Source organism: Sciurus vulgaris (assembly GCF_902686455.1).
Source record: "Sciurus vulgaris genome assembly, chromosome: 1".
In the NCBI taxonomy this organism is placed as follows: Eukaryota; Metazoa; Chordata; class Mammalia; order Rodentia; family Sciuridae; genus Sciurus; species Sciurus vulgaris.
In genome coordinates, this window is record NC_136461.1 from 146,822,145 (window position 1) to 146,837,283 (window position 15,139).

The following is a 15,139-nucleotide window of genomic DNA, read 5'->3' on the forward strand; positions in this document are numbered from 1 at the left end:
GACAGGTACATTCAAGGGGACTGATACTACAGAAGAGTGAAAGAGACCAAATTCTCTGTTAACTACCAGAATTTTCAGTTTTCAGTAAAGTGAAAAGTGAAACTTCCCTGGGTATTACTTATACAATACCCAAATAAGCCAACAAATGTCAAATCAGTCAATCGACCTTCCTTGCTTAATTATGTTGCATTTTACTAAATGGAAACCGGTGAACTGTTTTTTGTGGTGAACACTTAGAGCAACAGTAAGAACAGGTGTAATGGCATGCTGTTTGGCCATCCTTGTGCAAAGGACTGCCAGTCTTCTTAAAAGAAAGAGTGGTAGGTACCAGAGGAAGAGCTTGACCACCGAGAGGAGCAGATCTCACCCTCTCTCTCAACACAGTCACACACTGGAGCTCACCAGTTCCCTAACAGGGAACCAGCAACAGGATTCTCAATTTATCACTCTAGTTTCAAACTCAGAAATCAAAACATGGCATCTTCAAAACATCAGTGAAGGGTTTAATCGCTCTCACCTGCGCAGAGCAAGCAAATGCATTTTAACCTTTTAATTAAAGCAATCGCCTACAACCTGTTCTTTTGCAAAGAATCAAACCAGGCTCAATAAAGAGTGGAGTAGAATGTGCAAACCTTCTCCCACAGTATTACAGCCTATTTATAATTCACAGAGGAGGGAATTCTCAAAATAGCCTATTCTTGAACAGACAGAAATATCTTTACTCTGAAAGTTAAAAAAGTCTGAACCAACCAGTGTAAGTTCATATCATGTACAACCATAAAAATGGGAAGTTATACTCCATGTATGTATGATGTCAAAATACATTCTACCATCATGTATAAATAAAAAGAACAAATAAAACATTCTTTTAAAAAGTCTGAACCAAACTGATAGTTTGTGAAAAATGGCCATTGCCCATCTTCCCAGATTGGATCAGGGGAGGTGCTTTCCTATCTCTTCCACCAGCACCAGCTATGGTCTTCTTGACCTTCAAATCCATTACAGGGGCCCTGTCAGGAAACAAATGGAAGGCCAGGAGCCCAATCTTATCAAGTTTCACTGAGTCGACATGGAATGTAAAGTAGAGAGAGCCGATATGGAACCAAATCTTTACACTGAAATGCTTCCATCAAAACATGATAGCAATGCATAACTTTCTTTCCACTAGGTGTTTATCTGAAGTTCTTTGTAGTTATTTGGAGCCTCATGAAAAGGGAGACTGAAGTCATCATGGTTGCATATGAATTCTATCACATCCTGGTCACAGGACATTGGATTAACAACAAAAGAGGAATTTATGAAATATACTCACCCCAGTGCTAAGATTACCACTATTAACACAGCCAGCCAAACAGGGGTTAAAGTATGTAATTCCATCTGATCCACACACTGGCTCATATTCATGTATTTTACAACCACAATTAACATTGCAGCTTCCTGTTAGGTTCCTGTGAGGCATGGTCAGAGAAGGTCTGAGAGAAAGAAAACAAGCCAGGAGCAGCATTAAAATGAAAGCAAGAGGAAACACCTTGATATTTAGTGATTTGTCCACATTAGCAAAGATGTTCCCATTCATCAAAGCTATAGCACGACTAAAAGCCACCCTCCAAAATTATTTTTATGAATTTACAGCACAACATAAAAAATTTCAGCTTTCTAGTATTGCAGATTCAATAGATTTTTAAATCAAATTATCTGTCCCCAACTCAATTTTATCCTCCACCTTGATACAGAACTAGTCTTATGTGTGGGCTCAGTGACTTGAATCCTTCTATAACTCCTCATTCACTGAAAGCACTTGGCTCTATGATCTAGATTTGGGTTGAAATTACTTTTTTAAACTTTCAATTTTATTATTATTATTATTATTATTATTATTATTATTATTGCTAGGGATTGAGCCCAAGGCCTCATGTATGCTAAGCACACATTTAACCACTCGATCTGGTGAGGTTTTTTTGTATTTATTTTATTTTGGGGGTGATTAGTTAGAAATCACGTCACCAGTTTGATCCAAACAACCAAAAAGGAATGATTAAACGGTTCTTTACTCAGGAATACCCAAATGAAGAGTCATAATCACATGTGGTGGGACTTCTTTTCCCATAATAGCACAATTGAACCAGGGGCACTTAACCACTGAGCCACATCCCCACCCCTTTTTATTTTATATTTTGAGGCAGGGTCTCACTAAGTTGCTTAGGGCCTCACTAAGTTGCTGAAGCTGTCTTTGAACTTGGGCTCCTCCTGCCCCAGCCTCTGAGTTGCTGGGATTTCAGGTGTGTGTCACCATGGCTGACTTTATTTTACTTTTAATTAACATATGTGAATTGTTCAAATTTACAAGGTACAATATGATATTTCAATACATATAATAATCAAATCAGGTAATTAGCATATCCTTCATCTTAAACATTTATCACCTTCTTAAACTGTAAAATAGAGAAAATATTTTCAGTATTGAACCAATAACATCGTTGTGAGCATATAAATATAGACTCCATCAACCACAGTTATCAATATTGGTTCCTTTGACCAAAAACTTTAATGATTCAAAAATAACTGCTTAAAGAAAGACGTGGAACCTGGGAAAGCAAAAGGAATGATTTCCAGAGATGATTAGTTAGAAATCACGTCACCAGTTTGATCCAAACAACCAAAAAGGAATGATTAAGCGGTTCTTTACTCAGGAATACCCAAATGAAGAGTCACAATCACATGTGGTGGGACTTCTTTTCCCATAATGGCACAATGTCTGATAGAAAGAAATGGTACTCTGTGAAAAGCTCTCAGAAAATCAATTCAGGCAACGTATATAAAGGGAGAGGGGGAGAGAAGTGTGAAATGTCATTGAGGAGCAGAGGCAGGCTGGTACCCAGAGGCACCACAGAGGAATGGAGATGACTACAGTGCTCATAATCTTGATCTCTTTGCTTCTGTCATCACGCCACCCTCTGTGAATCACCCTCGTGAAATATTGTTCCTGAAGCTAAATGACTTAACAAAAGCAGATCCTTCACTCATCCATCCATCCATTACATGTGCATTCAAAAAATAATCTGGAATGTCTGCTTTGTGCCGGGACTTAATCTTTAATGAATATGTTAGTGCTATTTATCCAGTAGCACAGCCCATCCCAATCATACGTATTAACCTATAAATTAAAGTGTTGTTTGTTCCAAGGCTTTTTCCCTGTGGTCTTTTTCACTGCTAACAGGGTCCTCAGATTTCAGTGGGAGAAACAAACTCAAAGCAATAATAAAGTCCTATCAAGAAAGCCTTCTAACATCAAAGTGATACAAATTCTGTTCTTCATCCATGTCACTCCACAGGAAAAAAATTATCACAAGACTTTGGTGATCATTATGTTCATTAGCCTTAGTATCAAAACACTTCAAAGTGTACATATACCTAAACAAAATAACTCTAGAATGGTGGTTCTTGACTGGGTCAATTTTGCCTCCCCCTTGTGCCCCACCATGAGAACATGTGGCAAGGACAGTTTTGGTTGTCACAACTAAGGGGGTGCTATTGGTAGCTAAGGAGCAGAGGACAGGGATGCTGCTGAACGTCATGCAATGCACAGAACATCCCGTCACCTCCCACAATAAAGAATGATCTAGCCCAGATAATAACACTAAGGATAAGATCAACTACCACATGCTAGGTCAACTACCTATCCCATCCTACAGATGATGAAATGGCCTAGGATGCCAAGAGATTGACTCTAAAGCTGAGAAGTGTGTGTTAACTGCTATCATATGTGCACTAGTCTTCTCCTTACAAGCACTTCAAGAACAAAAATACAAGCCATGACCACATAAAATGGCTTTTACATGCCTGCATACTTAGTCACTAAAAATGGCAGGCTTCCATATCGTACTGTAAATGGTTATTATTATTGCTATTTACTTGGTATTTCCTGTTAACAAAGTGCTTTTCCTTCATTTATGGCCACAGAGTTCACGCACTTTGTCCTTTAAGAATATGTCCCTTCAAGAGGAAGGAACCTGAAGAAAACATCAACATGCTCAAGACTCCCTTGACTATAGGCAGACAAAAATTTTCATGAAGTTAGGAGACAGAGGCACAGTCTAAGGTCACCCTGGGTATGTTTGCTTTTCTCACAGATTATGGTGTCTGATTAAAAAAAGAAAAAGAAAAAGAAAAAAGGTACAATATGAAAAGTTCTAAGAAAATCAATTTAGGTAACAAATTTACGCACCAGTAAAAGGAAGTGGGCCTTCATGAAAAGTCACTAAGGAAAAGACAGTTGTGAAACAAAGGAGAAAGCTGCTGATGGGTTCAGGCTTTACACTACAGTAATTAAAATAGAACTTTTTTCAGAAGAATAATGTCTTGTTTGATTTTCATTCACTCTCCAGAAAACAGCCTGGATTCTAATAATAGTGCAGGTGTTTAAACCCGAAAAACAATATTTCACTAATCAAGTGAACACCATGAGGGGAGCAGAAATTTACAAGGGGTACTTACTGTGCATTGCACTAATCCTTGTGCAAAGGGTCCATGCACCACCTTTCTAAAAAAGTGAAAGTATGTCTGGCAACATAGTAGCCTTCCAAATGAGATATTCATTTTAACTCATAAATCAATTTAAGTGTTGTTTTCAAGTAAGCTGAAGGGCCTCACTAGCAAATACCTCATAACTGCATGGCCCAAACTGCTAGCTTGAGAGTCACACATCTATATTACTACAAAAATTATGGAATTATAGAGATAGAGAAATGGAGGGGGTCTCTGAGATTATCTAGTACATTTGCTATTTTTAAAGAATAGGGAATTTGGGCTGGGGATATAGCTCACTTGGTCGAGTGCTTGCCTCGTATGCACAAGGCCCCAGGTTCAATCCCCAGCACCGCAAAAAAAAAAGGGTAGGGAATTCTAAGAGACATCACTGAGGCCTCAAGAAAACTGAAGGAGGCAAAAGGAGGTGGGGGGACTTAGAAGAAAAATAGAACAGTAATATTGGCCAAATTTTATTAAATCAATGTTTATTTAAAGCGATATATAGTAACAAAATAATTGTTTAATAGAAGTTAAAAAAAATCTCTGCCATAAGGTCATTACAGCTGGGTATGTAAGAACACAGTTGCTCTACACACACACAACAGCAATTGTGTCCCATCACCTACCCCAAGACCGAAAGACACTTCTTCTGGTGTCTATAATTCAAAGAGGAGTTCCCGCACCTTCTCTTCGTCCTTATTTCTCCTTACGAAGAGATATGACAATTAGGAATCTATGCCTACTGTGTTCAAGTCTCGTGGATTAAAGGACTATGATCCACACACTAAAATACACTGATCAGTTAGCAGGAAATGGTACCTTTCTCATAATTTCTTAATCTCTATTAATTTATCTCAGCCCTCAAGACAACTTCAGTTAGAATGTTCCAACTCCACTTAAATTTTTGACTTTGTATTAAAATTCTTCCTTGACTCTATAGAGCTATGCAGCTTCAGAATTAGTTATTTCTATTGTCCTGATAATCATCATTATCACTTAAAACTAACATTAGCGGAGTCCTGTTTTTCCTTGATGCATTGTGCACTGGGATCTCTATACGTAAGTTAGCTCATTCATTCCTCATGAGAATTACAATTATTATCACTGATCAAGCAAAGAAATCAAATATTTGAGAGGTCAGATACTACCTCTCAAAGTCACACACCTCTCTAGAATGAGTAGGAAATGGATTTAAATCTGGTTTTATCTATCTCCATAGTGTGTCCTCTTCATCTCTATGCTAGCAGGACAGTTTTGTATTATTGTTCACAGTTGTGCTTTCTCTAGCACAAGTCTTCTGAGTGGCTTATCTGGCTTCCTTCTGCCTGGAGAAGGCTCTAATGTAGCTTTTGTGACACAGCTTTTAGTTATCCTTAGCACTAGGCTTGAAAAGACCTGGATACAGTTTCATCTCCACAATTCACAAGGGCTATGAACTTTGGATTTTACATGGTAAAATAGATATCTAAATGTGTCTATTACACAGTTGTCAAAGGGATCTGGTGAATAAACATACGTCCAGTGTCTAGCACTGTGTCTCAAACATACAGGCTCTAAGGTATTGGTGTTCTGTCCATCAACATGTGGCAGAAGAATTAATGAATAAAAGTTACAGGGCTGGGGATGTAGCTCAGTTGGCAGAGTGCTTGCCTCGTAAGCATAAGGCCCTGGGTTCAATCCCCAGCATCGCCAAAGGAAAAAAAAAAAAAAAAAAAGTTACACAATCACAAACATGAATAATGCAAAAGGCATCCATTATGTTTTTTCTTTTCAAAAAGCAAAAAGTAATTTTCTAGTTTGTTTCTACAGAGAATAATGGGAGAAGAACTAGCTTGGACTCTAGTTTCAGGTCTACCATTTAGTAGCTGCAAGACCTTGGGTCAGATCTTTTCACCTATGCTATCATGGACTCCTCTTGTCTGCATAGGAGGCAAGGATAATCAGTGAAGGGGAGTGTATGATAATGGCACAGTTTTACTAGAGGGATGTGGTTGTGGAAGTTTTGATTCTTGTATCTAGTTATTTTTATTGTTAAACCTTCCTTCTGCTTTCTAGCCAGCAAATTCAAACCAGATAGAATGTGAAACCTACATATAATAACTTATAATTTATACAAACCATCTCTCCAAATACAGAATTAGTTTTAATAAAATGATGTGCCCTTGTGTAGTGTTTCAAAATACCTTTTTATTAAAATAATACTTATTTGATACAGAAAATTTGGAAAATACAAAAGAACTAAAAAATCAAATTCATCCATAACACTACTCTTCAGGGATATCTACCATAATGTTTTAGTAAATTTCTTTCTGGGTTTCTTCCAATTTTCATCTAGATTAACATTAACATACTGTTATCAAGATCATATATAGAATATGAACAGTCACTTCACAGAAGATCTACAAGCAATCAACAAATATATGAAAAAATGTTCACCATCTTTAGTAATAAGAGAAATGCAAATCAAAACTACCCTAAAATTCCATCTCACCCCAATTAGAATGGTGATTATCAAGAATACAAGCAACAATAGGTATTGGAGAGGATGTGGGGGAAAAAGGTACACTCATACATTGCTGGTGGGGTTGCAAATTAGTGTAGCCACTCTGGAAAGCAGTGTGGAGATTCCTTAGAAAACTTGGAATGGACCCACCATTTGACCCAGCTATCCCACTCCTCGGCCTATACCCAAAGGACTTAAAATCAGCATACTACAGAGATACAGCCACATCAATGTTCATAGCTGCTCAATTCACAATAGCCAGATTGTGGAACTAACCTAGATGTCCTTCAATTGATGAATGGATAAAGAAACTGTGGTATATATATACAATGGAATATTACTCAGCTATACAGAATAATAAAATTATGGCATTTGCAGGTAAATGGATGAAATTGGAGAACATCATGCTAAGTAAGATAAGTCAATCTCAAAAATCCAAAGGACGAATGATCTCACTGATAAGTGGATGATGACACATAATGGGGGGTGGGAGGGGTGCAAGAATGGAGGAAGGAGGGAGTGTATAGTGGGAAAGGGGGGGGGAGAAAAAATAACAGAATGATTCAAACATCATTACCCTATGTAAATGTATGATTACACAAATGGTATGCTGTTACTCCATGTACAAACAGAAACAACATGTATCCCATTTGTTTACAATAAAAATAAATTTTAAAAAATCATATATAGAATTCTAAATTCTGTTTTATTTCCTGATCACATTACGTGGTGAACACTTTTCTATCAATTAGGCTAATATAAGACTATGGACTGGTAAATTTGGTCCTGAATTCAATAATCATGTGTGTTTTTGAAATAAAAAGCCTTAATATGTTTAAAGATATTATGTACTCTTACAGACTTCAATGATGATTTGTTTAATCCTGATTACAAAATTTAAAACAGTAGAAAGAAAATTTGCTCATACTTCCTATCCTCTCCATATTCCTAAAATGAAGTAAAAGCAGATTTTGTTTGTATCTCCAAACAGAGCCCAAAATAGGTGAAATCAGATACTTCCTAGTAGAAATATAACTTATTAAACTAAGCCTATTAATAAAATAGCTAAGATAATCCAAAAATATATACATCTAAGATCCTTTAAGCAAACTTTCTTTCCTTTAATTTTTAGTAATGTTCTTTAAAATTAGCAATATCTATAATAAAGAAATTAGTAATAACTATAATAAATAAAATATTTTTAACCATGAAAAATATTTAAAGAGCGAGGAAAAGCTTCATAGATTAGGCAGTCCATGAGACACAATGAGGAGATGAATGTTTAATTAGAGACTTTAGGAGTGATCTAGCCAGAAATGCTAGTCACCTGGGAGGGCTGGTACATTAAACATGCCATGGCAAGGTCATGTGGTGGGAAGAAGATATGAGGCACCCTGGGAAACTGAGGCAAAGGAATGAATTAGTAGGCTATTTAATTTCTATAGTCTGAATACCACAGGGGCAAACCCACACTCAGAGAAGAAACTTACAACCTTTAAGATTTGGGAACTAAGTGGGACTGGGTACAGAACCCTGTCCAACAGCCAGACAGAAAGTTATCGTTTCCCTGTCATTTGGTAGCTCAAGCAATCACCCCTGAAAAAGTTTTGGCCCTATAACTGAAGTCACACAACCAGAAGATGATATAGTAGATTTTACTTTAAGTTCAAAGAGATGACACTTGACAAACGAGAGATAATAAAGCTAGAACTATTAAATGATTTATCCAGACACAGAACAGGTTAGAAATTTTGTACATCAGATTTTACTCAATTTTTAGAAATTATTCAACAAAAAGATGGAGTGAGGAGCAATAGCCCACAGTACACAATGGTATGTACAGAGTCTTTTCAGCCACAGCTGTCATAGTAAATGCCAGCTCCTTTGGCCACAAGATAATTAGGACGTACCTGTGTGAAACAGAATTCAGACACAGAGGGAAAAGTCAAATACATCTCCTAACCAAAACCGCAAGGAAATTGGGTGGTGGGAATGTAATTAGTTGGGTTGGAAATGAGCCAAAATATTAACTATAGTTCCTGGGATCTTTCAAAATGAAAACTCATCGGATTTTCAAATCTAAGGTTTCTTCTTCTAAAATTTCTTGTTTTATTATGTTTAAAACAATAAGAGATTACCCACTTAATGATTTTTTTTTTCTTTTGGTGCCGGGCATGGAACCCAGGCCCCTGCACATGCTAAGCCTGCAAGTCCACAGTGCTGCACACTAGGCCCACCACCGAACAGTCCTGTGTGTGCAGAACAGTACTGCTGATTGTAGGTACAGTGTTGTATGTCGAATCTCTAAAGTTTATTCATCTCTTAACTCAAATCTCCCCAGCACTTGGCAACCAGCATTCCACTCTTTGAGTCTATGAATTTATCTGTTTTAGATACCTCATGTGAATGGGGTCATGCAATATTTGTCTATGACTGGCTTGTTTCACTTAACATTATGTACTCAAGATTCATCAATGTTGTAGCACATAACAGAATTTCCTTTTTTAAGGCTGAACAGTGTTCCGTTGTGTGTATATACACACATATGTGATATACATATACATATTACATATATCATGTATTACATATATCACCTATATTGTATATGCAATATACATACATTACATATATACATATATATAATATGTATATCACTTGTTATTTATTCATTCATCTATCATGGACATTTAGGTCACTTCCACATCTTGCTATCAAATCTGAATTATCTGAGGGAACCATTAATAACACATTGGGTTCATTCTACAAAAGACTGACTCCCTTTGAGTCCCCAGGGAAAGTTCGTTCTCCTAAAACTTCCCAAGACTGTCCCAGATAGTTAGGTAGTTCATGAGTACTTGATGCCAACATAAAGGTGGGTCAATTATTAAGTCCTATAACATAAGAAAACTTACCACGCAAAACTTTGAGAAATGAAGTTATTCTTATATATTGTGCTTTCTTCTTTATGTTTTGCCCCCTTCTTTCAGAATAGTTTGATAAACAAAGTTGCTGCATTCAAAATCAGTGGAATCTGTGTTCAAACTCCAGCTTGGCCATTTTCTAGCTGTATAACTTCAAGAAAGTTATTTGATCTCTCTGAGCCTATATCTCTTCATATTAAAATGAGAAATATATCATTAAATAGTTACTAATTGCTGACTACTTATATGTCCTATCCAATTCTAGCATTTCTGTGATTCTAAGAGACAGACCTTATTACCAAGTTCAACTTCATGCTTAAGAAATTGAGGTACAGCTGGGTGCAGTGGTAAGCACTGTAATCCCTCTGAAACAGGAGTATGGTGAGTTCAAAACCAGCCTTAGCAAATTAGCAAGGCCCTAAGCAACTCAAATAGACACTGTCTCTAAATAAAGTACAAAAAAGGGCTGGTGAGTCATAAAGAAGAATAAAATTATGGCATTTGCAGGTAAATGGATGGAGTTGGAGAATATCATGCTAAGTGAACTAGCCAATCCCAAAAAACCAAAGGCCAAATGTTTTCTCTGATAAGTGGATGCTGATACATAAGAGGGGACCAGGTAAGGGAAGAATGGAGGAACACTGGATTGTGTAAAGGAAAATGAGGGGAGGGGCAGGGGCGGGGCAGGGGAGGAAAGAGGGTGGAATGAGACAGACATCATTACGCTATGTACACGTATGATGACATGAAAGGTGTAACTCTACATTGTGTACAACCAGAGAAATGAAAAGTGGTACTCAATTTGTGTGCAATGATTCAAGATGCATTCTGCTGTCATGTATCACTAAATAGAACAAACAATAAAAAAGGGGAGGCTGGGGGCTGGGGAGATAGCTCAGTCGGTAGAGTGCTTGCCTTGTAAGCACAAGGCCCTGGGTTCGATCCCCAGCACCCCAAAAAAAAAAAAAAAAAGTGGAGGGGGGAGGCTGGTGATATGGTTCAGTGATTAAGTATTCCTGAATTCAATCCCTGGTACACACACATGAGAGAGAGAAGAGAAGAGAAGAGAAGAGAAGAGAAGAGAAGAGAAGAGAAGAGAAGAGAAGAGAAGAGAAATGAAATTGAGGCACAGAGAACTGTGGATGTAGCTCAAGGGTGGGGCACTGGTCTATGTGAGGCCCTGGGTTTGAACCCCAGTATGAAAAGGAAAGGAAAGGAATCAAGGAACATAAAGGTTAAGGTATTTGCCAAGCACCTTATTCAACCCTCACATCAATCAACAAGATAAATACTATCAGCTACTACATCTTAAAAATATGGACATCAGGCACAGAGAAGTTAAATAATTTTCCTGTACCCATGCAACTACTGTGGGGCAAGGCCAAGGTGAAAACCTCGACTTTTGAGCTCTGCTTACCTGCAGCATTTGCACATGTACCTCAGCTCCCCTGAAATACCAGGAAACAGAGGCAGAAGTGAGGAAGGTGGAGGTCAGCTCTACCACCTCATCAGTAAGAAGGTGGTGCAGACACAAAGGTGTGTGCCTGCATAAAATAGGTAATGTCAAACAGCACCTCTGTGTGGTATTCAGAAAGAACACAGACTGAAATAGGTCATCAGGGTGTGATTTCATTCCACTCCTTATTAACGGAGGCCCTTGAGTAAGTCACTTAATCTCTAAGTCTCAGATTCTTTCATTGAAATGTGGACAATGATACATATTTTAGAGGAACACTATCAGCATTATACATAAAAGACATACATAAGTGTCAATCACTGTTCCTGAGCCAAACAGCTACCTAACAAAGATTCCACTCTTCACTGCCACTCCTTTCATTTTTCTCTTTACTGACTGCATAAGAGGAAAAACAATACCAAAGTACATGTCTTAAAATCACGCAGAATGCAATATGGTTTTAACCAGGCAAACAGTTACATACCGTTGAGCAGGTGGGACACTGCAGAAGAGCACCCAGTCAAGGGGGTGAAGCTGAACTGTAGCTTACACCCTATGTAAAGAACAGATCCCTTTTTTCTTCACACTCTAAAAGTGGTATGCCTCTGCTGCTGCACCACTCAAAATTGTTTATTCTAATTCATTCTCAGACCATCTTCCTGGAAGTAGTTAGGGAGTCAGAGAAATTCTCCATGGAAACTAGATTTTTCTCTTTCTAATTCATAAACTTCACTGAAGTCAGGCTTCAAAAACCAGAACAATTAGGTCCTGCACTCCTCCCTAGGTTGCTTTTTCTTGGATGATTTCAATCAACAAAGAAGTGTGCCACTAATCACAAATTTAGATAACTAAGATGTACATTTACATCAAGTTCTTACCAAATTCAGCAACATTGTATGAGTGATATCCCTGCACAGCGGTAGAGGCCTGACATTCACTCACATTTTAAAGAAGAAGAAAAAAAAATAGCAGTTATACTGCATAATCACAAGGGAAGGAAATAAAGACAAGAAAGTCACTTCTCTAGCACATTCTAAATGCTGAATTCCTTGCTAATAAGTATGAGAACCTTCCCTTAAATAATTCTTCTAACCAAAACTGTAAGTATTTGGTTAAAATATCTGAATGCTTTAAGCTGGATGTTGAAGATGAGGGAAGAAGGCACAGGCTTCTCATTTTTTAACCTTCTGCATCATTTTAATTTTTTCAACCATATGTATTTTATTTTAATTATGCTTATACCTGGGAGAGATGAACATGATTACCAATTTTACACTTAAGGAAACAGGGCACATCAATATTAAATAAACCTTTTTGCTAGGTCACATGGCTAGAAAATGATGGAGTCATCATTGAAAAATAATACTGTCTTAGACAAAAGAGTTTGAGAGGGGAAGAAGTCCAGAGTTCATTTTTGGTGTTATAGTTTGATGTTAGGTGTCCCCAAAAGCTCACACGTGAGACACTGCAAGAAGGTTCAGAGAAGAAATGATTGGGTTGTAAAAGCCTTAACCCAATCAGTGAATTAAGCCCTTGAGAGGGATTAACTGGGTGATAACTGAAGTGGTAGGATGTGGCTGGAGGAGGTGGGCATTGGGGCGTGGTTTGGGGTATATATTTGTATCTGGCAAGTGGAGACCTCTCTCTCTGCTTCCTGATCACCCTGTGAGCTGCTTCCCTCTACCACAATCTTCTGCCATGATGTCTTGCCTCACCTCAAGCCCCGAGGAATGGAATCAGCCTTCTATGAACTAAGACCTCTGAAACTGTGAACCCTCTAATAAACTTTTCCTCCCCTAAAATTGTTCTGGTCAGATCTTTTAGTCGCAGCAGTGAAAAAGCTGACTAAAACACTTGGTAATTCTGTTTTCTCACTAACATAGAATTGGTTGACCACTAAGAAAAATAAAACTAGGCCAAGATGAAGGACTTGAGGAAGGGATTAAAAAAAGAAAGAAAGAAAAAGGATCATCATCATGGGCTTGGAGAAGGAAGCTGACTGGAGCTAAGTAAAGGGATTGCTCAGCAAAGAGGAAGGCCTGCTAAGATTGGAACTCATAAATCTGTAATGGAGCCAATCAGCACAATTATATAATTTTTTCCCAGTAGTCCTGGGAGAGTCCAGAAGTGGTTGGTTCAGGATTGGCAGGACATATGTGGTGTTAAGCAAAGACTTTAAAAGTCTTGAGGGGACCTGTAGTTTCAAAGCAGATAAGATACTGAGCCAGTCTTCCATCCCTTCCAAGAACAAACTTAAAAGTAGAGTAGGATTAAAAGGAAATGAAAAGACAACCTCGTGAAAATGGGGAGCAGACAGGCAATGGTTGATGTGCAAAGGGCAGATGCCGCCTTGGAGGAGGAGGAGCAAACCCAACCAAGGCAACCTCCTCGAGGTTTTGAGCTCAAAGGCAGCAGAAGCAACAGTGGGCAAAGCTGAGACATGGAGAGGAACACAGAGGAACTCCCCAAGGATCGGAGGGAGTGATTCTGTATCAGTGGGCCCTGGCGTTGTCATCCGTACACCCACCCCCAGGTCCAATTCAGGAACCAGAGACTCATCAGAATGCCAGTCTCTAAAGAGACTGCAAGACATTCAAAAAGCTACGCTCCTGCACTAGATGATGACGCCCTCATTGCACCCTGTCCCTTCTTGTATTTGGAATTGGGGGAGGGGGGTGGCGAGAGATGCTAGACTGAGTGCTGTCATCCCGCAAAGTCCAGAAAAAGCAAGTAGAAAAATTGACCCTTAAAACAAAATGATAAAATGTAAGGAACAGGAACAAAGTTGGAAACATTCTAATTATATGCACAGAGGGACCTGAGACGATAAGACTCTCTAAGACAATTTCAGGATGCTATGAGAAAGGAACACTCAGAAGTCAACGAAGAAAAAGATTATCCTCAAATAAACATCCATATGGAAAAAACACCCATAGCACAAGATAAGAACATATGAAATATGAAATATGAGAAAATAAATTCAAAAGGCAATCAGTCCATAAGTTTCAACATCTGATTAACAGGAGTCCTGGAGAACACAAGGAAAATGAAGAGGCAAGAATGAGAAAAACTAGAGTAGCAGAAAATTTCCCCAAAGTAAAAGTAAAAAGAAAACAGGCATATGTATTAAATACAAAGGGTTTAGAAAGGATCATGCACAATGAATGAATAAAGTCCAGTGGAGACATCTATCCATCCATGCAACAGATGTCCCTCATTGTTTTAGATGGCAGGGATGCAACCATTGTGCAGACAGCTATAGCAACCGGTCTCAAAGAGCTTGGATTTCAGAACTAGAAGACAAGAAAAAGGAAATAATTAAACAAGATCATTTCAGAGAATGTTTAGTGCTATTGCTAAGAGGGAACTAAGAGCAGGAGCACCTTAATCAAGAGTAAGAGTGGGGCACCTCTAATCCCACCAGCTTGGGAGACTGAGGCAGGAGGATCACAAGTTCAAAGCCAGCCTTAGAAAAAGCAAAGCTCTAAGCACCTCGGTAAGACCCTGTCTCTAAATAAAGTACAAAATAGTGCTAGGGATGTGGCTCAGTGGTTCAGTGCCCCTGAGTTCAATCCCCGGTACGCCCCTGTCCCCACACACATACAAAAAAAAAGAGTAGAGAGTGGGCTCCATGGAGAAAAGTCTCTGAGAAGGTGGCACTGCTAAATGTTGAACCAATGACCTACGTGGTTGGTACCTCAGTTTTGTCATCTGTAAAATCAGGATGATAAC

At 38.4% G+C, this 15,139-nt stretch overlaps 1 protein-coding gene across 2 annotated transcripts in view; it reads right to left on the bottom strand.

Moving 5' to 3' along the window:
• Nucleotides 1-15,139, bottom strand: part of SLCO5A1 (solute carrier organic anion transporter family member 5A1) — a 150,827-nt gene that overhangs the window by 9,307 nt on the left and 126,381 nt on the right. For both annotated transcript variants that reach the window (XM_079111554.1, XM_079111553.1), the window contains one exon: nt 1,313-1,472. In XM_079111554.1, the coding sequence (XP_078967680.1) occupies nt 1,313-1,472 (160 nt within the window). The remainder of the gene's footprint in view (nt 1-1,312; nt 1,473-15,139) is intronic.